Here is a 27,593-nt window from a genome sequence, read left to right on the forward strand (position 1 = left end):
AGTTCCGGACAATGTAAACACGAAGATCGCAGTGCTGGCTTCTGGACTTTGCTTGCAGTTTACTGCAAAGGCATCATCAGGGTGCATTTACTTGTCCAGCCTCAAGACCACAGAGAGGCAGCAATGCTGCAGCCCCTAACTACTCCCACGCTACTCCTCTACCAGAGTTACAAGTTACCAAGTCATGCTATCATCTGCAATGTTTCTAAAGCACTGTGTAGGTTTTTGGCATAAATGAAAGAACAGAGAGAAAACATGTCCCTGAACTTATTATAGTAAGTCATAGTCCCCACTCCTGGTGTGGCTGGAATGACAGCCGGGGAGTACAGACACCACGGTCTCTTAGGGTCAGTGTCCTCTACCCTTCCCCAGCAACCAATCAATTGTTACCATACGCTTTCTGTGCTCTTCCTTCTGTCTTCAGTGTAGGCGCTCTAGAAATACAAAGCAGGGCTTGAAACTTGCAGGAAAAATGGATACAGTGACTACGGAACCCTAATTGTCATCCTATTTGAATACTATGGTTATGTCCACCACTCTGATATGGATCAAAAAAGACTATGAACACAGATACTAGCAACAAAAACTGCCAACACTTTGGGGCACCTGAGAGACTCAGTCGGTTGGGCATCTGGCTCTTGGTTTTGGCTGAGGCCAGGATCTCACAGTTTGGGGGATCAGGCCCCACATCGGGCTCTACACTGACAGCACAGAGCCTGCTTGGGATTCTCTCTCTCCCTCTCTCCCTACCCCTCTCCCACTGAGGCATGTGCTCTCTTTCTCAAAATAAATAAATAAATAAATAAAAAACATTAAAAAAAAAACCAGAAAGTGGAGGACAATTTAAAAAAAAAAACGCTAACGCTACTGGATGCTTAGATATGCCATAGACAATAATCTAAGGCTTTAACTCTATCTCTTTAAAACAATTCAAGAGAGTAACTAAGCTTAGGTAGGTTTATTTAATCTCTGTTGTCCTAAAAAACTGGTTTTATGCTGTGTTTGTATGTGAATGTGCACACACCCAGGAGAAGTGGGAATATGAAAAAGAGGAATTTATTTCTAACAAAACAAATAAATCTTTGGCAAACGTTATTTAACTACGTCATCTGCTAAGCTTTACAATACCAACAAACATTTCTTGACAGGTGACCAGAAACTCAAATAACTCATTAAATAATGAGAAGACAGAGTTGGAGATGGGCACAGCAGCTTCAAGTGGGGAGAGTGAAAGACGGGGAACCCCACGTTCTGCGTCTAGTGCGCCCACGTGTCCGGCTGACTCCCAAACCGCACTTGCACAGGGCAGACTCCAAGCTCCCCAGGGAAGTCTAAATAAGCCAACGTAAAATTTTGACGCTCCCTGTGGAGGACACAGACGTTGCCATTTCAGTTCGGCCATGACAAACTGCCTACAAATACAAAAACTCAAAATTCTTTGCTGTAATCTAACAGGATTCAGAGGCGCTACTGTGTGTCAGTCACAGTGTCCAGGACATAGTCCAGACTGACGCCACATCAAAAGAAACAGGGGAAGACGACACACCCACCACAAAGAGACAATCAGGGAGATGATGTGAACAAGGCCTGGACTCTGTTGGCAGATGTGAATTTTCAAGCAGATTTTACAACTATGCTCAATGATAAAATATGTTCCTAATGAATAAAGACATGGAGAAATGGAAACTATTAAAAAAAGGGAATCAAATGGAAAATCTAAAACAGAAAAATATGACCTCTGAAATAAGAAATTCACTGTGTGGGCTTAGAGCAACTTAAAGATTTGAGGAAGGTCGGTAACCTGGAAGATTTATCAATAGAAATTTTTCAGTCTGCAGAGCACAGGAAGAAATTAGAAAAAAATGAACACAATTTCAAAGACCAATGGGATAATGTCAAAGGGCGAAATGTATGTGTAATTGGAATTATAAAGGGAGAGGGGACAGTAAAACAAAATATATATTTCTAGGAATAATGGCTAAAATTCTTCCACTGTTAGTGAAAGGTTCAGAAAGCTCAGAGAACTCCACGTAGAATAAATATAAAGGAACCCTCACCTACACACATTATAATCTGAAATCTGAAGTCTGTCAGTCAGGGTTCGAGCAGAGAAGCAGAAACACGTGTGTGTGTGTGTGTGTGTGTGTGTGTGTGTGCACATGAGAGAGAGAGAAAGACTGAGGGAGAAAGAGAAGGACAGAGAGGGACATAGGAAGAAGAGGGAGGACGAGAAGGAAGGAGGATGGGCCAGAGGGAGAGAGCTGGTCATGCAGTCTCTGTGAGGCTGCTGTCTTCACGTTCAAGGACATGTGGAGCTTGGCATCCGTAGGGCAGGGGGTGGGAGGGGAGGATGCGTGTAAAGCAGGGAGAAGAACACAGCGAAACCCAGAAGCAGGAACTGGAGCCCACAGGACAGACTGAAACCCACGCCACTTCTTACTGTCTCTGACCTTGGCACAGATGTCCCACGCAAGCTGGGGACCTGCAATGGCAACACACACGCTGGCCCAGCAGTGGGAAAGCTAACCGGTTTGCAGGGGAACAGGGAACAGAGGCAGGCAAGGTGAGCAAACAGACCAGCAACAACATTAGGAGCTACAAGTCCCTGCTGCTTCACTTCTGCCCCCCGCACCCCGAATCTCACAGGAGAGTCTCATACGACAAAAGGAATTCTGGAAAATGTAGCTTGGCCTAGTCAGACTGATTTATTCTAAAGCCATCACACAAACGAAAATACCTTGCAAGCAGCCGGTGAGATGTGACACATAATTTACAAGGGAAAAGGTAACTGAATAAGCACTCACAAAACTACCAACTCACAATTTTATATCCAGTGAAAATATCCTGAGTGTGAAGGCAAAATAAAGACATCATCAGATAAAAGAAAACAAATTCCTTGCCAGCCAACTTGCACTACAAGAAATGGGGGAAGTTCCTTCGGCTGAGGGGGAATGTACCAGAAAGGAACCTGGGCCTCCAAAGAGGAGTGAAGAGATACGGGCGCTCACTCTGCATTTAGACGATGGTGACCATGACCGCGAGTACACCAACACCCGCTCACGTGTACACATTACGGGTGAATCACGGCTCAGTAAAACAGATTACTTTCTAATTTTAAAAGAAGAATGAAGAGCATTTGAAGTGGTAAACATGTAAAAAAAAAAAGAAAATACTAAAGTTCTAACTTCGCAACTGGACAGAGATGAAGGGTAATGTTCAAGAGGGAACACGGACGTTTCCTGAAGGAACCAGAGACTTACAATCGATACGGAAAATCTGCACAGGCCCTTCCAGAAGAGGTCTTACTTCATGCAGGCCTTGCTCTGCTCCTCACACTAAGTACCATATAAATTACTCATTTAAACAGCTGCCATTTCACTGAAATGAGTATCAAAGAGGTGATCAAAACAAACTATCAAGTACTTAAGTTACACTCTAGAAAGCAAGTTTTCCCTTCTTTTCTGTAGGAAACCTCTGGAAAGTCAGTACAAATGTAATAAGTAGGAGGCAGATCAAAATGAAGATCTTAGTAAAATCAAAATGAGCCACAGATTCCAAATCAATCTTCCCTGAAAACCTCTTGGTCGTCACTTCACCATTCTGTATCAGTATTTTCCCTTTATGAAGAATAAAACCTCAGCACACCGCATGAACTTCTGGAATCTCCTGCCTCAGCTTCTGGCCGGGGCCCCTGCCCTGTCAGCAGTGAGGCTTCCCTCCGTGCCCTCCCCTCCCCATACAAGGCACGCCTCTCCTCAGGGGCCTACCGTGGGGTGGGCCGCACACATTCTCACTCAAAGAGGCCAGGCCTCCCGCGGTAAAGGCAGGGCCCGCAGGCAGACACCACCACCCTGGCTTCAGGACCAAACATTTACGAACACCTTTGCTTCCGCGGTATTCCCACTTCTTCCCATGACTGTCACCACGCAGCTGCCCCGCCTCTTCCGTGAAGACTAACCCCACCGGCGAGGCTTCGCAGATCTTGCTTTTTTCTTATATCTTACTTGCCCCTGTATTTATTAATCTCACACCTCACAATGTACCCACTGTACGTCTTACTGTCGGTACACACACTTACTTTTTTCTACACAGCTCCACTTTCAGGGCCCTGGCTGCATTCTCCCCCCAGGTACATAAGCAAAACAAAAGCGAAAAAACAGATCTAACCCATTCTGTGGGCGGTTTTCCATTTAGCTCTCGCACCCTCTTTACTCCTCCATTTTCTTGAGTAGGACCGCGCTTGGCGCTTCCCTTTCTTTCCCTTCCACCCGACTTACAAAATTGAAAAAGAACTATCTTGAGCATAAAGGAAAGAATATAAAATGACAACCAGATGCAACACATGTTGACATTGTGTCAAATGTACGTTCAGACTTTTGTATTTTTAAGACCTAAAGCACAGACACAGCTCAATACCTATTGCTTTCCCCTCACTAATACCCATTTTTAATTCCCCCCAATTACAATTATGTTCGATTCAAGCAAATATTGTGGTGGAGCTCCTTTGTGTCATTTGCATGCAAATTCCTATACTTTTCTCCCAATTATGTCGCAGATACAATTTTCTTTAGTTCGTTTTCAGTTATTGTAATAATGGTATCATTCCCTAGGCATCTTATGTGACCTGACTTTTTATGTTTATGTATTTTTGACTATCAGTATTGAATGCTGAATAAGCCCAATTTACTCATTTTTTATTCAGTACAGTATTCCACTATAAGAATAGGACAAACTTTAATTATTACATATTCCACCATTAACGATCTATTAAGTTATTTTGTCCTTTAAAAGTCACATATCCCTTATTTCTTTTTCTTATTATGTTGGTTAGAATCTATAATAAAAACTGCCTAGAATGTGATATTGGTGGATACCTTTTTCTTACGTTTAAAGAAAATATTTATAATATTCAAACATTAAGTATAATGTTTGTAGAAAAAAAAATTTTTTTTAACATTTATTTTGAGAGAGAGAGCACGTGTGCTTGAGCAGAGCTCAATCTCCCCAACTGTGAGATCATGACCTGAGTCGAAATCAAGAGTCAGATACTTAACCGACTGAGCCACCCAGGTGCCCTAACTATAGAAAAATTTTTGATAAAAACTTAAAGAAGGTTCATGTTATTTCTATGCTACTAAAAGTGTTTTAAATATATTTTTAAAAACCATGAGTATGTTCTACTTTCATTTTATGACAAGTTTTTCTATAAAGTTTGAGATGGTCATGTGGATTTCTCCCTTAATCTCTAAATGTGGTGAATAACATTAATTTTTTCTAATATAATCACATTTCTAGAACAAATCTAACATGGACATCAGAACATACATATTATTTGCATTGTTGGAAATAATTGCTCAGTAGTTTATTTAGAATATTTATATCCCTGTTCATAAATAGCTTATTATTTTTCTTTCTTGTAATAGTTTTATCAGGGTTTGGGATCAAAGTTACAAAATAAGTTTGAGAAGCATATAACCTCCTCCCCTCTCTTCCTTCAGAACAGATTGTATAAAATTTTTCTAATGATAGGGATTATCTTATCTTTGAATGTTTGATGGAGATTACCTGAAAAATTCATCTGGGTTTGTACTGGTGTTTTTTATTGGGGTAAAAACACTGGAGTTGGAGAAGTGACAGACTGTAAACTAATTTAACAATTAGGTATTTTCACACTTTTCTTGAGTGAGTCAGCTGGTAATTTTAAGCTTGCCTGAAATTATCCATAAACTCTCTTTTTAAAAAACAGGATAGGGGTGCCTGGGTGGCTCAGTCAGTTAAGTGTCCAGTTCTCAGTTTTGGCTCAGGTCATGATCTCGAGGTTCATGGAATCAAGACCTGCGTGGGGCTCCGTGCTGTTGCGCGGATTCTCTTTCTTCCTTTCTGCCCCTCCCCTCCTCACGCATATGCACGCACTTTCTCGCTCTCAAAATAATAAACTTAAAATATATATATATACACACTTAAACTTAAAAAAAAATATATATATATACACACATTCATGGTAGTTATATTACATTTTCATTGCAATATATTTCTGTATCTCATTTTCATTCCTAATATTTTTTATTAATTTTGAGCTCTGTCTGCTTGACTAGTCTTATATATAACTGCATTTTCCTGATGTTTTCAATCGTTTCTATTTATTCATTTGTACTTCTACATTTACTGTGTGCTTCTACTTACTTCCACCATGATGATTCTGTTGCTGAATTTCTTTCCCTCATTTTATTTGGAAGCTTAGCTAATTAATTTCTGATCTTTCTATTTTACTTGCCCACTCCCACCCCAGTACAAGTATTTAAGAACTGCCTTGATTACCTTTCACAAATTTCACTGTCCTTCTAACTCCAATATTTTCTGATTTTCAATGTAACTACTTCTTAGTCCGTGAATTATATTAAAGTTCATTTTAAGAGTTTCAAATATTTGAAGTTTAGAGAAGTATTTCTTTGCTGGTTACTCCTAATTTTACTGATCACAGAATATGGTCTGAGTTATATATAGTTCCTTTGTTTTCCACTGAGGTTTGATTTAGTGCCTCAAAAGAAATGCATTCTAAACTACAGACCAATAGGGGCGCCTGGGGGGCTCAGTTGGCTGAGCAACCGACTTCGGCTCAGGTCATGATCTCCTGGTTCATGAGTTCGAGCCCCGCAGTCGGGTTCTGTGCTGACAGCTCAGAGCACGGAGCCTGCTTCGGATTCTGTGTGTGTGTGTGTGTGTCTCTCTCTCCACCACCCTCCCCCACTCATACTCTCTTTCAAAAATAAACATTAAAAAGAGTAAAATAAATAAACTACAGACCGATATCCCCATGATCACTGATGCAAAAATCCTCAACAAAACAGAAGCAAAAGGAATGCAGCGGCATATTCCAAGACCTGCACTCGTGACCACCGTCCTAAGGATTGCACCGAATCTGCAACGTCGCTGTGACTAGAACTGCCATCTCAATAGTAAGTCTCCAAGCCACAAACATGGGGTGTCTCTCCGGTGGTCATGTCTTTTCATCTATTTCAGCAATGTTGTAGCTGGCAGCATACAAGTCTTGCACCTCCGTGATTATATTTATTCTTAAATACTTTACTCTTTTTGCTGCTACTTTAAATGGAACTGTTTTCTTAATTTGCTTTCCAGATTGTTCATAGCTAATGTATACAAATGTAATATATTTTGTCTGATTTCATATCCTGCAACTTTGCCGACTCTGTTTATTAGCTTTAAGAGGTTTTGTGTGTGTGAATGTGTTTGTTGGGTTTTTCTACATCTGTGAAGAGAGATGATTTAACTACTTCTTTTCCAATTTGATTGCTTACTATTTCCTGTTCTAACTGCTCTGACTACAACTTCCAGTATTATGTTGAACAGAAGTGTCACAAATGGGCATTCTTGTTCTCTTCCTTATTTTAGGTGAAAAGCTTTCAGTCTTTCACCACTGAGTATGAGGTCAGCTGTGGGTTCATCTATGGCCTTTATCATTTGAGCAAGTTTCCTTCTATTCCTAGTTTTCTGAGGTTGTTTTTTTTAATCAGCAAAGGGTGTTGACTTTTGTCAAATTCTTTTTATGCACCAAGATGATCATGTGGATTTTCTTTATTCTATTAATGTGGGATGTTAAAATGATTAATTTTAGTCTGTTGAACTGTCCTTGCATTCCATAAGACTCACTTGATCATGCTGTACAATCCTTTCAATATGCTACTAATTGGTTTGCTAGTATCTTAACTGAGGAATTTTGTATCTATATTAGGGATATTTGTCTCTAGTCTTCTTTTCTTGCAATGTCTTTGTGTGGCTTTGGAATCAGGGTAATGCTGGCCTCATAGAATGAGTTAATAAGTATTCACTCCTTCAATTTCTTGGAGGAGTTTGAGAAGAACGGGTGTTATTTCTTCTCTAAATATTTGATAGAATTCTCTAGTGAAGCCATCTGGTCTTGGGCCTTTCTTTGTTGGGAGTTTTTTGATTACTGATTTAATTGCCTTATTAGTTGTAACTTTATTCCGATTTCCTATTTCTTCTTGACTCATTTTGGTAATTTGTATGTTTTTAGAAATTTTTCCATTTCATACAGGTTTTCTACTTTTTATGTGTACATCTGTTCAGAGTATTCTCCTACAATCCTTTTTATTTCTATAAAGTCAGTAGTAATATCTTTCATTTGTGATTTTAGTACTTTTCTTTTTTTCCTTAGTCAATCTAACTGAAAGTTTGTCAATTTTATCTTTGCAAATAATCAACTTTTGTTTTTTTTTAATTTCTCTATTGTTTTTCTATTTATTTCATTTCTTTCCACTCTAATCTTTATGCCAAAAATTGGCTAACCTAGATGAAATGATGAGGTAAATTCATCAAGAAGACACAACAATCTTAAATTTGGGAGCACCTAAAAGCAGAACTTTAAGATTAAAATAAAGGAAAGGTGATAAAACTAAAAGACAAATAGTCAAAGCCACAATTATAGTTGAGGATTTTCATCCCTTCTCTTAATAACTGGTAAAAGCAAGCCATTAAACATTCAGTAAGGATACAGAAGACTTATCATTAGTTCACTTGACTTAATTGACATTTATAAAACACCATATATAACAAGAGAATATTCTTTCCAAATCCACACAAAGCATTCATCGATATAAACCATAACTTATTTCATAAAACAATCTCAAAAAATTTGAAAGATTTAAAATATACAAAGGATGTTCTTTAAAAGCAAGATAATTAAGCTAGATATTAAAACAGAAAGATAGCTGAAAACTCGACAAACACTGTAAATCAAACAATGCACTTCAAGCACCCATATGGCCAAAGAAGAAATCCTAAGGGAAATTAGAAAAGCCTTTTTAAATGAACAGCAAGTCACACTATCATGTAACACAACTTGCTGGAGTGTTTAGAAGTAAACAGATAGCACAGCCGCTGTGTTAGAAAAGAACAAAAGACTCAAATCTAAGTTTCCAACTGAATAAACTAGAAAAAGAAGAACTGATTTAAAAAACAAGCTGAAATGGAAAAAAAAAAATGAAGACAATAAGTGATCAACTCAATGTCAATTATTTCAACAATTAGATAAAGTTTTAAAACTTCTTGAAACACATACAAGCTACTAAATTTCATTCAAAGGAAATGAGTAACTGGAAGTGTCCTACATCCATTAAAGAGACAATTTCTGTAGTCTGGGCTTGGATGGATTCAACAGGACATTCTATCAAACATTTATAGAAGAAATATACCAATTCCGTGCAAAATCTTTCATAAAATAGAAGAGAGGGAAACACCACTCACTTTTGGTGTCAAGCATTATCCTGATTCTAAAATCAGGCAGGTAGTAACAATAAAAAAAGTACAGCCCACAATTTAATATATAAAAAGTCCTTGACAAAATACAAGCAAAAGAAATTTAGCAATATATAAAAAGTATATATACCATGACTGAGGTTAATCTGAGGCACACAGTATAGAGGCAATATTCAAAAATCAACATGATTCACCATATTAACAAATTAAAACAGAATACCACATGATTGTGTCAGTGAATGCAGAAAAAAGCGTTTGACAAGATCCAGTGTCCATTCATAATAACAATGTTCAGAAAATAGGAATAGTTGAAAATTTTGTCAGTCTGAGAGATGGTGTACATTTAAAAACCTACAACTAATATCGTGTGAATGCTATTTCCCTAATATTAGTAATAATTAAATGTCTGTTCTCACCATTTCTATACTACATTGTTCTGGCAATCCTAACTAGTGAAACAATGCAAGAAAAAAAGAAAAGGCAAACAAATTGAAAAATCTCCTAAAAAAAGGTGTTAGCCCTAGCAAGTAAGTTTGGCATAAAAAACTACCCTGATAAACACATACAACTTCGAAAAACCTATTTACCTCAGTTTCTTCAGTTTCTTTTACCCAGTACATAATGTCTGGCTCTCAATACAAGGCATACTAAAAGATAAAAAAAACCAAACCAAACCAAAACCCACTTTCAAGGTAAAGAGCAGGCACCAGAAAGTCTCAGATATGGCACAGACGTTGGAACTCACCAGACCAGGAATTTAAATCATCTATGAAAGCATAGTAAGGGTCTTAATGGAAAAAATATACTACATTCAAGAACATATGGGTAAGGTAAATAAATAAATGAATTCTCAGAGAAAGAATAAAAAGGAAATGCTAGAAATAAAAAACACCATCACAGAAATTTAGAATACCTTTGGTGGCTCAATCATAATCAGGGCATAGCCAAGGAAAGAATCAGTGAGTTTGAAGAACTGTTAATAGAAACTTCTGAAAGAGAAGTAAGAGTAAAAAAGAATGGAATATCCAAGAATTGTGAAATAATTATAAAATGTATATGTAATGGGAATATGAGGTGAAGAGAGAGAGTGAAAACAGCAGAAATATCTGAAGCAATAATGACTGAAAATTTTACAAAATTAGTGCTAGACACCAATATCTTAGAAGTTCAGAGAATATCATTCAAGATAAAGACCCCAAAAGCTACACCTAGCCATATCCTATTCAAAGTACAAAAAATCAAAGACAAGGATGAAATCTTGAGAGAAGCCAGAAACACACACACACACACACACACACACACACACACTCCAAAAACCTTATTTATCTATAGAGGCTCAAATACAAGAATTAACAATGGATTTCTCTTCAGTAACCATGCAAGTAAGAAAAATAAATGCAGTAAAACACTGCTGAAAGACAAAACCACTGACCTAGAAGTCTGTATCCAGCAAGATTATCCTTCAAAATAAGGAATAATAAAGACTTTCCCAGACAAACAGAACTTGAGGCAAGGCATCACCAACAGACCTACCTTGCAAGAAATGTTACCAAAAAAAAAAAAAAAAAAAGTTCATCGAAAAGAAAGAAAATGATATAGGACAGAAAGTTAGTTCAACAGAAAGAAAGGAGGAATGCTAGAAAAGGAACCAACAAAGGTAAAATAAAATCCTGTTTTCCCCTTATTCTTGATCTAACAGAGAACAGTTTGTAGAAATAATAATGCAACAATGTATACAATAATTATAGTTTATGGATGAATGAACTTAATGACAGCAACATATTTGGGACAGGAAGGAGGAATCAGGAATATTGCTTTAAGGTACTTTTACCATCTGCCAAGTGGTATAGATTATTTGAAAAAGGACTTGAATTAGTTATAAATATGTACTGCAAACTCAAAGGAAAACACTAAAAAAGTTTAAAAAGAAGTATAAATGATATGCTAACGGAGGAGGAAAAAAGGCAGTCTTAGAAAATACTCAGTTAAAACCAGAAGTGTTAGAAAAACAGCGGAACACACAAAAATATACACAGAACAGGATAATGAAGAGAAAACAGTAACAGATAGGGTAGATATTAATCCAACCATGTCAACGATCACTTCAAATTTCAACAGTCTAAAAACACCAACCAAAAGGCAATGACTGTCAAGGGTGTAGAAAACAAGAACCAACCACATTATTATTTACAAGAAATCCACTTTGAATGTAAAGATACCAAGAGATTTAAAGTAAGGGGAAGGAGGAACACATACCACAGTAACACTTAACCAAAAAGTAAGCTGGAGTAGTTACAGTAATTTCAAACAGAGCAGATTTCAGAGCAAGGAAAATTATCGGAGATAGAGAGGGTCATTACATAATGATAAAGTGGCCAATTCTCCAAGAAAAGGTAAGAATCATTAATGTGTATGCATCTAACAACAGAGCATCAAAATACAACAGGCAAAAACCAAGCTGCAAGGACACACAGATGGACTCCCTATTACAGCTGGAGACTGCAACATCCCTTTATCAGTAACTGACAGATCCAGGTGGCAGAAAATTAATAAGGACATAGTTGAACTAAAAAAGTACCATCAGCCAATTGGATCCAAATGACGTTTATAGACTACTTCATCACACAACAGTGAAATACACATTCTTCTCAAACTCCCAGAACATTCACCAAGACAGACCGCACTCTAGGCCATAAAACACACCTTAACAAAGTTATTTTTTTATCTTTATTTTTTTAAATTTTTTTTAAAATTTTTTTCCAATATATGAAGTTTATTGTCAAATTGGTTTCCATACAACACCCAGTGCTCATCCCAAAAGGTGCCCTCCTCAATACCCATCACCCACCCTCCCACCCCCCATCAACCCTGTTTGTTCTCAGTTTTTAAGAGTCTCTTATGCTTTGGCTTAACAAATTTACAAACAGATCATTCAAGGGGTATGCACTCAGACCTTAGTGGAATTAAACTGGAAGGCAATAAGAGAAAGACAGCTCAGAACCCCTCAGATACTTAGAGGTTAAATAATACACATCTAAATAACACATGGGTCAAACAGGAAGTCTCAACAAAAAATTTTAAATATTTTGAACTAAATGAAAATACAACTTACCAAAATTTGTGGGATGCAGTGAAAATGGTACTTAAGGGAAAATTTATAGCACTGAATGCGTTCTTTAGAAAGGAAAGATATACAGTAATAACGTAAGCTTCCAGCTTAGGAGAGTAGAAACAGAAGAGCAAATAAAATTGTGATAAGGAAAATAAATAACTTTAAGAGCAGAAATCAATGAAACTGAAAACAAAATTGATGAAGAATGTCAACAAAATCACAAGCTGACTCTTAACTGGCTAAACCTCTCACACATTGAGCAGGACACTGTATTTCCATCAAGTCCCCACATCTCTAGGAGTATTTTGTGCTTATAGATGCTGCTATTTGCTGCATATTGTTTGTTATGCCAAAAATGACCTTTCACATTTAATATTTAGGTATTGAAATCAACTTAGCTCAAAATAAAGGAAATTGCATATGCAGATTCAGTATTGTTTACCTTGGGGCAATGCGACTGGCATTTAAAAAGGAACTTCTTCAATCTGACAGGATCAGCTGGAAACCCAGGATCAGCTGGGTTTTAAACTTTTCCCTCTTCTTTTTTTTGACATATAGTTGTAAATAAAGACCATCATCATACACATTAAAATACACACACACACACACACACACACACACACACACGAGTCAACTACATGATAACTAAAAGAAAACCCACTTAAATATAACGACCAAGGTTAAAAGTAACAAGATGGAAAGGATATATAAAATCAAAAGAAAGCTGGAATACTTATATTAATATCAGACAAAGTAGATTTCAAAACTAAGATTACTGCTATGAATATATAGGAACACTTCATAACGATTAAAAGGTAAATTCGCCAAGATGTAACAAAACTAAATGTGTATGCAACCAACAGTGAAGCTTCAAAATACATGAAAACTAAGAAGAAAAACAAATCCATAATTATAGCTTTAGATTTCAACAATCCTTTCCCAATAACTGACAGGACAATTAGAAAGAAAATCAGTACGAATACAGGAAACATGAACACCACCATCAGCCATCTTGACCAATGGCTAGTGGTAGAACACTTTATACGATAAAAGCAGAAAACACATTTGAAGTGTACACAGAACATACACCCAAATAAACCATTTTCTGGGCCATAAAACAAGTCTCAGTAAATTTAAAAGGATTACTATCATATAGAGTATGTTTTCCAAACACAAGAGGATTTAGTTAGGAATCAGTAACTGAAAAATATCTGAAAAATCTATATATTTGGAAATCAAACAATACATTTCTAAATAATCTGAGTGAAGAAGGAATCACAAGAGGAATTAAAAATATTTTGAAATAAAAACAAATAGGTCAAAACTCGCAAAACAAAGTTAACAGTCCTTAAATGGAAACTTAGAGCATCCATTGAGGGCCTAGGCTAGAAAAAGAGAACGGTCCCCAAACAATAATCTTACCTTCCCCTTAAAGAAAATAAGGAAAAAAGAGCAAGTAAACTCAAAAGAAGCAGAATAAAGAAATAATAAAGAGCAGAATGAATTAATCAATGAATAATGACCAGAAAAATACAGAAAATCAGTGAAAACAAAAGCTGGTTCTTTGAAAAAACTCAACAGCAGACATAGACCTCCAGCCAGACTGATCAAGAAAAAGAAGACACAAGTTACCAACTTCAGCATTAAGAGAGAGATCATAATTACATAAATAGCAAACACTGTAAAGACAGTAAGATCTTTAAGCCAGTACATTAGAAAGCCTAGAAGACAAAAGATCCCAAGACATTCAAGAAGCAACAGACAACTAGAACAGTCCCAGAACTATGAAAGAAACTGAAATTATAGTTAAAAGCTCCCAAACAAATACAAAATGCCAGACCCAAGTGGCTTCATTGGTAAACTCTATCAAAGATTTCAGCAACAGGTAATACAAATTCTACACAAACAATTCCAAACAATTGAAGAAAGGGAATACTTCCCTCTTCATTATAAAAAGTCAAACATGATTCCGAAATCAAAATCATACAAAGACATTTTAGAAAAACAAGATGATGCCTAGTACCATTGGTGATTTAAGGATGCAAAAATCCTTAAAAAATACATTGTATCAAATCTAGCAATACTTAACAAGGATAACCCGAATGGGTTTTGCCCTAGGAATGTACGGTTTAATGTCAGAAAACCAATCATGTAATTCACCATCTTCATAATGTAAAGGAGAAAAACCGTAAGGCCATTACAACAAATGCAGAAAAACTTTAACAAAATTCAACACCTCTCAGGGATGAAAACTATTAGCATATGAGAACAGAAGGGAACTTCCTCAACCTAACAAAGGAGGTATAGGAAGCTTACACTAACACCACATTTTTATAACTTGTTACACTGGAATAATTTTAGGCTTAGAGATGACTTACAAAAGTAGTACAAAAAGTTCCCATATCCCGTTTACACACCTGCCCCTAAGGCTAGTGTCTCATACAGCCAAAGCACAGTGCTCCAAACTAAGAAATGAATGCTGGTATGGAGCTGTTACCTACCATGTCCCTCTTCTGTCCCAGGAGCCAAACCAGAGCCGCAGGCAGCATGTGGCCAGAGCGCCCTCAGTCTCCCCCAGTCCGCCCAGTTCCAGGGTCATTCCTCACCTTTTGCGACGTTGACACTTTTGAGGCTACCTGGCCAGTTATTTTCAGGAATGCCTCCTCCATTTGGGTACTTCTCACAGCATCGTATCATGGGCTACATGAAGTCAGTCTGTGTTATCACTGGTGGTTAATCTTGATCCCCTGGCTTAAGACACAGTCTGCCAGCTTTTTCTACTGTAAAGTTACTCTCCTAAGCTTTGTATATAATAAATGCTTGAGGAGAGATACACTGAGACTGTGCAAATATTCTCTTTCTTTAAAAAAATTTTTTTTAATGTTTTATTTATTTTTCAGACACAGAGAGAGCATGAACAGAGGAGGGGCAGAGAGAGAGGGAGACACAGAATCCGAAGCAGGCTCCAGGCTCTGAGCCATCAGCCCAGAGCCCGACGCGGGGCTCGAACTCACATACCGCGAGATCGTGACCTGAGCCGAAGTCAGATGCTTAACCGACTGAGCCACCCAGGTGCCCCAATATTCTCTTTCTTAAACTAAACTTTTGCCCACTAATTTTAACATTCATTGGTAGATCTTGCATGCACTAAGTTTTATGCTGGGGGCCTAATGGTGATTTTCTAGCTCTCTTACTCCTTCCACATTTATTAACGGGAATTCATCTTCTTTCCTTAACTGGAATGTCCCTTTTTCTCAACATTTACTTTTTACACTGTGGACTTATGAATATGTATTTTATTCTTTGGGTCATAATGGAATAGCAATATATAATAATCTTTATTTTCTTACTGAAATTGTTTCAGCTTTCACTACTGGGACTTATTTAAGGTTGGCTCCTCCATCCTATTAATGTACCTCTAACTCCTTCCCTCCGTATCTTTCTTTTTTACTTTCTGGCATCACAAAAGTCCTTGGACCCATCTTTTATTTTCCCCCATCCCAGCTGTTAAATCAACTGCTTCTCAAAGTAACCTTGGTTCTTTTTATTGAAGAATGATATTTAAAAACTAAGATCTCAGCACTAGATGTGATAATTAACACCATAATTAGTGATAAAAGTTGTTTTCCCCCTAAGATCAAGAATAAAACCAGGATGTTCACTCTATTCAACTTCTACTCAACATTATAGTGAGGTCCTAGCCAATATACCAAGGCAAAAAAAAAAAAAAAAAAAAAAGTACCAACTGAAAATGAAGTAAACCCCCTTATTTAAATAAGATATAGTCATCTATGTAGAGAATACTAACTTATCTACAAAAAAAAAAAAAAAAAAAGCTAGTAAGTGAGTTTTGCAAGCCTGCAGGACATAAGGTCAATTTACAAAATCAACTGTATTTCTGTATACTGGCAGCAAACAATGTGAAAATAAAAATTTTAAATAACATTTTATCAGAAGACATGAAATACTGAAGGACCTACAAAATACGGGTAAGACGAACATGGAAAATTATGAAACATTATGGAGAGAAATTAAAGCAGACTTAAATAAACAGAGATATACCACGTTCATGGATCTGAAGGCTCAGTCCTATTCAAATGTCAATTCCCCCCCAAATTTACCTACAGATTCAACACAATAGCACACAAAATCCCAGCAGACTCTTTGTAGATGACAAACTGAGTGTAAAGCCTACACAGAAATTTAACTGGACAGCTTCATCTTATACAACATCCTCCAGAGAATCTTCAAGCTTGAAGGCAATTCAGAGATCATAATTTTGTGACACTCAAATAATTTGTCCATTTCCACACAGGAAGGAAGAAGCAAATCCAGGACACTTATTTCCACACTTCAGTGCTGTGCTCTTTTGAGTGGTACACCATGATATTCACAATTAAGGTTAAGTCATTTTTTTATGTTTGTTTGTTTATTTTTGAGAGACAGAGTGTGAGCGGGGGAAGGGGGAAAAAGGCAGAGAGAAAGAGAATCCCAAGCAGGCTCTGCATTGTCACCTCAGAGCCTGATGCAGGCTGTGAGATCATGACCTGAGCTGAAACCAAGAGTTGGTTCTGGACATTGAACCAGTTGAGCTACCCAGGCGTCCCAAGATTAGTTCGCTTTTTACTTAACCTAGGGAGAGATCTACCTTTAAAGATATTAGCATCTCTATATATGTCTTCATCTCTAGATCTGCCACAGTATATAGAAAAACGGGTCAATAACTATGTAATAATAAATCTACGAAATAGTAAAGCTCCTAAAGAGTATTAGTAAAATTGTAATTAAAAACCTTTGGGGCGCCTGGGTGGCTCAGTCAGTTAAGCATCCGACTTTGGCTCAGGTCACGTTATCACGGTTCACGCATTAGAGTGCTGCATCAGACTTTCCGCTGTCAGCGCAGAGGCCACTTTGGACCCTCTGTCCCCTTCTCTCTCTGCCCCTCCCCTGCTTGTGTACTCTCAAAAATAAATAAAAATATTAAAAAAATACTTTATCTTAGAGATGAATTAACCTCTCATGAATAAGTTACATATTTCAAAAACATAAGAGCCCCATAAAATGTTTGTTTTTCTAAATTATTTCATAATTTATGCTGTCCAAAGAGTAGAATTATAACTGGATTCATTAAAATAGTTACTGGCATCGGAACTCTCATAATTAATTCCCTGTTTCTTAGTGGTATGATACAAACCCAGACAGACCCAGTCACATTTTCACAGGCTTTGAGAGAGAGACTCAAACGTCACGGTGCTACTGTAATGCTGCGTAACGTCCTTCAAGTATGTAAAGATGGCTAGGCCACCGCCTCATCTGACATCCACCTGAGTAAGCCTATAGCAGATGTCAGTTGCTGGTGAATTTCGTTTATGGAAACTGTAATTTTTGCAGTTGTTCTTCACGTATGATATTTAACACCTTTGCTCAGATTAAGTGGCATCTATTTTTATCAATTACAACAATTTAAACTCATGTCTCCACATACATCATCTAAAGCTATGTTTCCTTCTCATGGCATACTGGCTCCTCCAATCCCATTCACCACAAGGGAGCCGGCTGCTGTCTTACTGTCACTTCCACTCTGGCCATGGTCTCCACTCTGTCTAGTCCCGTGGAGCAGAGACAGGACATGTGTCTCTCAGAGTTTTCCCCAGGTGAGGCCAAACCTCCACTTAACACAGAGAGCTGAATGAACCCTGACAAGGAAATCTTTGTGGCATATACTAGTCTCCTGACAGGATTGAAGAAAGTTCATGTTTTGCCTCTTCTTTAAGTTAGTGGTGCCATACTGGTGCCTCACAATTGTCTCGTCAAGAAATGCTTTCTCTCCTTTCCTTCTTTCTCCCTTTTTTGTTGACTTCTCCTTGGTGAGGTTATACCAAAGGGATATTTGTGACTTACAGCTCTTTACACCAAAGAAAACCTCTGACATGTATTATTTCTGGGAGACATAAGACCTTGATCATTCCCTTTTACAAGGGTCTTTTGTAGTGAACTGATGTGACAAAAACAGTACAGAGCCAACAGGGTCTAAGTAGGGATGCAACCCAGTTAGAACATCATCAGTTTATAAAGTGGATGTTCAGTTGTCTTCGTGAAGTTGATAAACATTTAAGAGCAGTCACATGCTTCTCATAAGCGTTGAAAAAGATCCAGCACCTACCCCAGTGCTTTCTACATGGTGGAAACTTAAAATGTGGGAGGTATTTTTTTTAATTTTTTTAACGTTTATTTATTTTTGAGAGACAGAGACAGAGCGTGAGTGGGGGAGAAACAGAGAGAGAGAGAGACACACAGAATCTGAGGCAGTCTCCAGGTTCCAGCTGTCAGCAAAGAGCCCAATGCAGGGCTCAAACCCATGAACTGTAAGATCATGACCTGAGCCAAAATCAGACGCTTAACTGACTAAGCCACCCAGGTGCCCTTGTTGTTGTCTTTTTTTTTTTTTTTTTTTTGGTAATGTTTATATTTGAGAGAGAGAGAGAGAGAGAGAGAGACAGAGACAGAGATGGAGACAGAGGGAGACAGAGAGAGAGAGACGGAGCATGAGCAGGGGAGGGGCAGAGAGAGAGGGAGACACAGAGTTCGAAGCAGGCTCCAGGCTCTGAGCTGTCAGCACAGAGCCCGATGAGGGGCTCGAACCCACAAACTGTGAGATCATGACCTGAGCCAAAGTCAGACGCTTAACCGACGGAGCCACCCACGTGCCCCAAGACATGGCAGTTTAAGCTTGAGGAGAAATGTTTAATATCGTGCAACTATTTTACAAGAAGTGCTTTTAGAAAATCACCACACCCTCTATTCCCATAACACAATGCCGAAATTTGGTACTTGTCTTCTTCCTTGTAAGTCATATGATACCATTCTATCTTCACTTCAGAGATTAATAGAAGAGAATATTTAGCACAAAACAGACATTTCATAAATGTTGATTATATATGTTTCAGAGAAAAATAGGGAAAACTGAAATAAATGGAAACTAACTACACAAAATAACCAGATAAAGATTCTAAGCAGCAAATACTGTACTGCGTAAAAATTTCACAGTGAAATTTTAACATGAGCATTTGAAAACAAAAAAAATCAAAATCAGTGCCTGTACTAACAATACCAGAAGTAGTAGAAACGAAAGAGACAAAAATTAAAAAGAAGGACTAGACACAGTAATTTCCTGTTCCTAGGCAAAAATTATAGTATTAAAAACAAGTAATAAGTAGATTACAATAAAAATAAAGTTATAAAATTAGTAGCACCCATTTTGTGGGCATTAAAATTGTTTCAAGTAACAGAGAAGTCTCAAATAAGAAAAATATTTATTACTTTGTTAAATATTAAAACTAAATTCCTTTCAATTCCTTTTAAAATAAGGATTTGTATAAACAAACTTGTAGAGCTCACTCTAAAATTAAAGACATAAAGACAAAGAAAAACATGATTTTTTTTGCTAGTTTTCTTAAAGAGTAACACAACATTGTTTTCTTTATTTTTTCTCTTAATACCAAGCAAACAACGAGTAGCAAACTACCATCACTATGACAAAAGAAAAATCAAGTGACCATGCTGAATAAAATTTCAAGATGCATTTGGGAGTCAAACTTATCAATAAATTTTTGTGCTAAGAATTTCAATACTACATTCAATCAAATGTAGGGGGTAAAAATGAAAAGTATCATTGTATCATTGAATTTTATTCACTTAAAAATTTTTTTTGCTGTCAATTCGCTTTAGCCAAAATATATAAATACTATGCCATGAAAATAACCTACCTTTTTATCATACACATCTTGCCAGTTAACTCCAGAAAAGAAACTGTGCCTCATAATTTCTTTTGCATCATCTGGTCCTCCACCAAGGCTAAGAGACAGAAACAAAAGTGAGCGCGCATTACAACATTTACATAAGCCCAAGGCAAAACAAAAAAGTTTTTGTGAAATGTAATTTTCTGTGTGATAAATAGTCCTTGAGATAAATAGCCAAACCAATAAAGAGCTTTTGCCATGAGATCTAATTTCCCTAATGTGCTATTAATAAGAAGTAGCCTCGGGACAGTGTGGTAGCTGAAGAGAGCACAGGCTTTGGGGACAAACCTGAAACAGGCAACCAGCTCTGGCACTTATGACATGTGTGACAATGAACAAGCTGCTCAGTCCCAGTGTCCCCTCTGTAGAGTGGGCACAATGACACTAGCCTGGTGGATCACGGCAAGGGTTAGAAACCAGAGGCGAGCACCTCGCACAAGAAATGGTAGCAGTTACCGTCGTCAGTTCTATAAGCCAAATTTATTTTGGTAACACTCATGTCAAAATGCATCCTTGTTACCCTGAGTTCTGAAGTCACTACCTAATTAGTTAGAAAAAGCAATTTGTACAGTATTGCTAATAGACAGAAACTCACGGACTGTTTTCATACCACAAATGAACTGCCATAGAAACGAGGCTGTTAACCTATGAAATATCACTGCAAGGTAATTTATTATGCAAGCTGCAACATAAATCATGAATTTAAGGATGCTCCCCCCCATCGTTGCAGGTACTCTTATTTAACTGATAGGTGGCACAGTGTGAAATTCAGGTGTTTTCCGGCTTCCTCAGTTTCATATAGTGTGTACCAGTCATTAGGAGGAAAGAATGAGAAAAGCAAAAATAACACAGAGGGAAGCAAGGAGGGAGTGAAGGAGAGAAAGGGGAGGAAAAAAAAAAAAAGAACAGGGAAAGAAAGAAAAGAAAGGAAAAGAAATCCATTTAAATCCGAACTGATATAGCAAAAGCTCTCTCTAGTCTCGTTCATGGTTAGGAATGGTGCATGCTCCTGAGGTTTACAGCAGTGCTACTGACAACAGTCAAGCTATGGAAAGAGCCCAAATGTCCATCAACTGATGAATGGATAAAGAAGGTGTGGTATGTATATCCAATGGAATATTACTTGGCGATCAAAAAGCATGAAATCTTGCCATTTGCAACAATGTGGATGGAGTTAGTTTAATGCTAAGCAAAGTAAAAGAAAGACAAAAGACCGTATGATCTCACTCATACGTGGAATTTAAGAAACAAAACAGATGAACATATGGGAAGGGGGGAAAAAGGAGAGATGGAAGCAAACCGTAGGAGACTAACTACAGAGAACAAACTGATGGTCGATGGAGGGAGGTGGGTGGGGGATGGGCGCTAAGGAGGGCACTGGTTGGGATGAGCACTGGGTGTTTTATGTAAGTGATGAATCACTAAATTCTACACCTGAAACCAATTTTACCATATATGTTAACTAGAATTTAAATAAAAACTTGAAAAATAAAAGGAATAGTATGGGCTGCTAAGTGCTTAACAGCCAGCTCTCTGGGGAAAATTATGCATGTATAATATTACATATGCATATTATACATACGTTTGTTATGGATTTTACAGATATAAAGGATGCAAGGCACAAAATTTCAAAGAGCAATAAAATACAGAATGTCCTTTATTGTAAATTAGCCAAGTGATGCTCAAAGAGAACATTTGTTAATTTTGCTGAACTCCACAGCCCCTCACTGACTCGGAGTGGCTCCAGCACGAATACCAGCTGATCTTTTCGTTTATGGCGAAGACGAATTTGAAAGTCATACAAAAAGGCACATGTCAGAACTTCACTTGCTTCTCAGTTATGTGAGTGACCTCCTTGATGGATGGTAAATCATCTGGGAACAGTGGGAGAGCAGCTCTTCATTGTGTGTGTGTGTGTGTGTGTGTGTGTGTGTGTGTGTGTGTGCGCGCACGCGCGCTAGTCACAATGTAGCAGATACAGACAGGACAGCTTTAAAATGTAAACCGTATTATTAACATCTTCTCTACTTAGTTATTTAAATCTAATCTAAAAACAATAAATCAAGCCCTGACGTACAAAGTTTGCCATTGTGGTCATGTGAATACTCCCCACATGGCCAATTTCTTTTTTTTTTTTTTAATTTTTTTTTTTTTTGCCATTTATTTATTATTGAGAGACAGAGAGACACAGAGCATGAGCAGGGGAGAGGCCGAGAGATGGAGACACAGAATCTGAAGCAGGCTCCAGGCTCTGAGCCGTCAGCACAGAGCCCGACGCGGGGCTCGAACCCACAAACCGTGAGATCATGACCCGAGCCAAAGTCAGACGCTTAACCAACTGAGCCACCCAGGCACCCCCCCACATGGCCAATTTCAAGTCAGCAACCTGATGGCACTCAACACAGAAGTGGGAACAGGTACGCAGAAGCAAACCATTACATAGTATTTCTATGCAGACACAACAGACAAGAGTAACATCAGAATAGTAAAATGCAACAAAATTATCAAGGAGTGATGAATTTTGAGTGTTTATCACCTTTCTTTTCAATGTACTTGATTTACTTTTGTAAGTTTATGTAATTTGATTTTTAATAATGACTGTATTAAAACAACCAGCTCATGAAATTCCTGAAATTTAACAATTGGCTCTTAAGAGCTGGAACATGCCAACTCCCACACACCACTGGGTAGGAAGAAACACAAATAGGTCAGGATAAACAAACAATAATACAATCTATTATTAGGTATAAGGAACACACGACTGGGAAGAATCTGGGATTCCCTGACACACGGCCAGAATAGAAAATAGAACAATGAGCTGATATCTGAGTTATCTGTAGTAATGATCCACGGGTCTCCCATCCCCAGATCGTGCAGAATGAGCCACAGCGCTGACAGGGACTCTAGATGGGACCAGACGGTATTAGCGGTGATCGAATGCAGAACTTTCCGACTGGCGGTCCCGTATTTAGTCAACGCCAGCACTCCACTCCCTAATCTTCCTCTTTCTTCATTCTATTCCAAGTTGTGTGTGTCCCTCCCCGGTTAGGCTGCAAATTCTTTTGAGGGCAGAGACCAGCCCTGGATTATCCAAAAAGCACTTTAAGCTCCTACTCAGGGAGCCAGAAAAGCAGAGACACCAAAACACATGTTTCTGAAGAGAACTTAACATTTCAAAGTATGAATCAAAGTAGTCTGCAGGAGAAAACTCAGAAGTTCACTGTCTTTTCTCACCCTTACGCTATTGTTTTTATTTCCGTATCGCTCTCATTTTGAATTCTACGGGAGATAGTGGATGAGGTGGGAGCTGGGAATAGAGAGCCGTAATCATTTGGTAAATAGGAGGTTTTAATCCAGCTTTAGTTTAGTTATTCATTTTCTGTCACCCCTCAGTTCTCTAGCAATAGCTTGGCTGTGGACATTGCCAGCATTTAATCTATATTTATCAAATACATAAAAAACTAAAGTATCAGCCATGAGTACTATGTGAAGTCTAAGAATATAATCTTAGACTGCCATTTTAGAAGCTGGGAGAGACTCTTTAACACAAGCTTCCTCCAAGTGTGAAACTGTCAAAAACTTCAATGTCAATGACTCCTTAATATACAATTTAAGACTTCAAAATAATATCAAAATATGATTTGCACTAAGATATTTATGTCTAAGAATAGTAAACTCCAATATCAGAATGCCAAACTAAATCCTCAGCGACTATGGATTCTTCATTATTAGGAACATCATGGAATTCATATTTTCCTGTGTTACTGAATGCAACACACGGTCACGCTTTTCCTATGAACTGCGTGCAGGAGGATAAAGGAGATACTGATAGAATGAGCATAAAGTAGTGGAGCATTAGAAAGAAAGGCAAATGATGGTTGACCCTCTGGTAGAACTGACAGTAATTCAGTAAAGAGTCTCAAAAAATTCAGGCAGTATTTAAAATTGTTGAAGAGGCAGAATAACGAGGTCTAGGATAATGCTATTTTATGAGGCTTCCAAAGACTTTTCAGGGTCTTCTTAGTGGCTGTTTCTCTTCTTCCCACCTCTTAAATTGTGATGCTTCCCAGGATTCTGTCCTAGACCATCTTCCCTTTGTACTCAACCCTGCCCATGACTGTCCGGCCCCAGCTGCCTCCGAGATATCCGTGGGTCCCCAAACCATATATTCAGCCACCACATTTCTGTTTAGCACTGGTACTATTTTCAGTTCCATCTGGGTTTTCTACGGACACCTGACTCGGCACAGCCGGAGCAGGTGTCAGTAAACCCTCCCCTCTCCTACCCCCCTGCGCCCCCCCCCTCCTCGTCCTCTGCCTGTGCTCCCTGTCTGTTGATAACACTCCATCCTCCAAACGAATCACTCAAGCTGGAAAGCACGGAGGCAGGAGACTCCTTCCATGTCCCCACCACGTCTCCTTCATTATTCACAAAGTCCTACTCACTGCTTCTGGAGGACCCCCATCTCTCATCTGGACAATCCCGTATGTGTTCTCAACTGCTCTGCCTACCTGCCCCTGGCCCTTCACCTTTCCTAGCACAAAACTCATTATACCATCTCTTACTTTTAATAACTCACTGGTTTTTTCATCCCCTTCTGAATAAAGGTTAAATATTTTCTCAGAAGCAGAGGTCTTTGAAGTTTACCATTTCAGCTTCATCTCCCAACATTACCCAACTCATATTCTACCTTGTAGTTGCTGAACTTCTCAAATGCCATGTTCATTTGCAACTCTGGATTTTTCTTTTTATTATTATTATTTTTCAAATATTATTTATTTTTGAGAGAGGGACAGAGTGAGAGAGCCAGAGAGAGACAGAGAGAGAGAGGAGGAGGGGCAGAGAGATGGGGAGAGAGAGAATCCCAAGCAGGCTCCGCACTGTCAGTGCAGAGCCAAATGTGGGGCTCGAACTCCCAAACCGCAAGATCATGACCTGAGTGGTAATCGGGGTCGGAGGCTTAACTGACTGAGCCACCCAGATACCCCTGGATTTCTTTTCATGTAAATTTCTCTGCATGAGCACCCCTACGCCTCCCCAACTCTTCCAGCCCCCTGGTCAGAGCTAATAAATTTCAACAGGCATTTGTATGTAGGTCTGAGTATCTGTGAGTACCTGTTTTCTGTCTTGCATTATTCTATGACTATCTAGAACAGAGATGATTTGTCTTGCTCATCGTTCCGTTCCCAATATTGCAATGCAACAGTGGAGGGAGAATGACTCCCCTATCTTAAATGAGAACATCAAAGAACTGAGAAAGAACACCCCAGCTTCTCTTTAGATGATACCAACCTCTGGGTGGGCAAACCTTTAGGAGTTGTCCTACTCACCAGGCCACTAACATTCTAGAATGTACCTCACATTTATTCAACAATTATCAAGTATCTAGTTTGTGTTATCTCCCTCCTCCCCCGGGGGTGGGGGTGGGGATAAGAAAATGAATGACACACAGACATGAGAACCACAGACACAAGTGTGCTCTACCAGCTGCTTAGAGGGGCCATCAAGGAAAGGGCTAAGTTCCCTGGAGTCGTCAGGAAAGGATGCAGTAAAAAATTCGCTGCTCTTGAAATCCAAGCCAAATATTAGATCCCTAAATCAAGTAGACAAAACGGAAATCTTAGCTCTGTTTAAAGATTACCTATCACCAAGTGCTGTGTGTTACATTAATTGTGAAATAATCACACTAAATGGAACACATTTCAAAACCTGAACCAACTGAGAAACTGATGCATTGCAAATAAGCTACGAGAGAAACAGCAAATAGGCACCAATAAAGGTGATTTCTGCTCTTCTTCTATAGGAATTTTCTGTAGGATAAACCGCTTCACCTTCTAGGGGCCTCGGCTTCGTCCTCAATCAAATGTAAATGAGAATAATATACACCTATCAACTCTACAAGGCTACTGAAACAGCAAAGGGAACAACAGATACACAAATGCCCTGAAAAAGAAACCAAAATCACTTTGCAAATATAAGGTAAGATGTCCATGACCAGGATTATAAAACACATGTCAGAAAGGTTCCTCACGAGCAAAAGCTATCTCTTTTATTAAGTCTGCTTATTTCTGAAGGTAAAATCATGCTCCTCACAAATTTAAAATCTAGAAGTGTGTAATGGAAACCATCTCTAAAGCAAACAAAAATCGCATTTTAGGATTCATTCCCTCCTTCCTTCATTAATTCAGTCTGTCAACTAATACACAACGAACACCAACCAAAAACAGAACTTTGTAAAAAATTATTATGTGAGGGAAGATTTAGCAATCTAAGAAATAATCCTCAAGAGCTTAACACCTAAGTGATTTTTAGAGCAACGCTTATATGCGTATGTACCTAGAGGAAAGGACGGCTGTATACATGAATACACAAACACAGATTAAGGGACATTTTTATATTAACAATCATTTCATATATGACTTATAAACTGTATGTGTAAATGAACACAGAAACACGAACAAAGAATGCTACAGTTCGCTAAGCAAAGGGCTGTAGGATTCTTCAGGTCACAGTTGTAGCTACAAAAGAAGTACAAAGTGTGTAAACATATTTTGCTTTTAGTTCTTTCCAGCCACACATGGAAAGGAATATCTACGATGGACAAAAAAAGTAGCTGGATATGTTAACACAGGTTGGGATGGAAGGAGAATACAGAGCCGGTTCTATCCTTTTTATTATGTAAATTAGCATAAATATAAAGGCCCAGAGACTGAAAGGAAAAAAAGGGGATACTTCTGTCCCCACAATAGCAAGTACCAGGGCAATTAAGAAATTGTTCACTCACGGTACGGATAATAAAACCCTCAAAATCCTTATTTGGTAAAATCTACATAAAATTTCCCAAGTTAGGAAAGAGTTGCAGAAATTTTTTAAATGTTCTGTATTACGCAGTTAAAAATAAGTCAGTATTTCAGTGGGAAGATGTCTACACCAAATACATTGCTCCTTGGAGTGAGTTACATTTGAATTAATTTCCATATCACAATTTCTAACCACATTCGTCAGTAACTCAGTGAGTGTTATTTGTGGCTTACCGTTTATTTGGATCCTTTATCAAGAGCCCTGAAAGCAATGATTTTGCATCTGAAGAGAGTGTCCGAGGAAATTTAATGTCTTCCATTAGTATTAGTTCAAAAAGTTTCTCATGATCCTGGTTGTAGAAAGGTAACCTCCCACACATCATTTCATACATGACGACCCCTAGTCCCCACCAATCCACGGCTCGGCCATAGTCATTGTCTTCTAATACCTAAGAGCGAAACCAGCGAAAAGATTCATTACTCCACATTAACTTTTACAGCAGTATTTATAAAATGTAAGACTTTTACATCAACAAAGTGAATCCTAACCTTCAAAGCCTAGGTAGGCTCTTCTAACACTCTGACATT

General features: G+C 38.2%; 1 protein-coding gene across 5 annotated transcripts in view; it reads right to left on the bottom strand.

The window, feature by feature from the left end:
- The window catches only part of AKT3 (AKT serine/threonine kinase 3), a 305,975-nt gene that overhangs the window by 18,345 nt on the left and 260,037 nt on the right, over positions 1 to 27,593 (bottom strand). For all 5 annotated transcript variants that reach the window (XM_053909401.1, XM_053909402.1, XM_053909400.1 and 2 more), the window contains 2 exons: positions 27,240 to 27,454; positions 20,173 to 20,260 (listed from right to left, as the gene is read on the bottom strand). In XM_053909401.1, coding sequence (XP_053765376.1) covers positions 20,173 to 20,260; positions 27,240 to 27,454 — 303 coding nt within the window. The remainder of the gene's footprint in view (positions 1 to 20,172; positions 20,261 to 27,239; positions 27,455 to 27,593) is intronic.

Source organism: Panthera pardus, unplaced genomic scaffold (genome assembly GCF_024362965.1).
Source record: "Panthera pardus isolate Hobbes unplaced genomic scaffold, ASM2436296v1 HiC_scaffold_21, whole genome shotgun sequence".
Classification (NCBI taxonomy): Eukaryota; Metazoa; Chordata; class Mammalia; order Carnivora; family Felidae; genus Panthera; species Panthera pardus.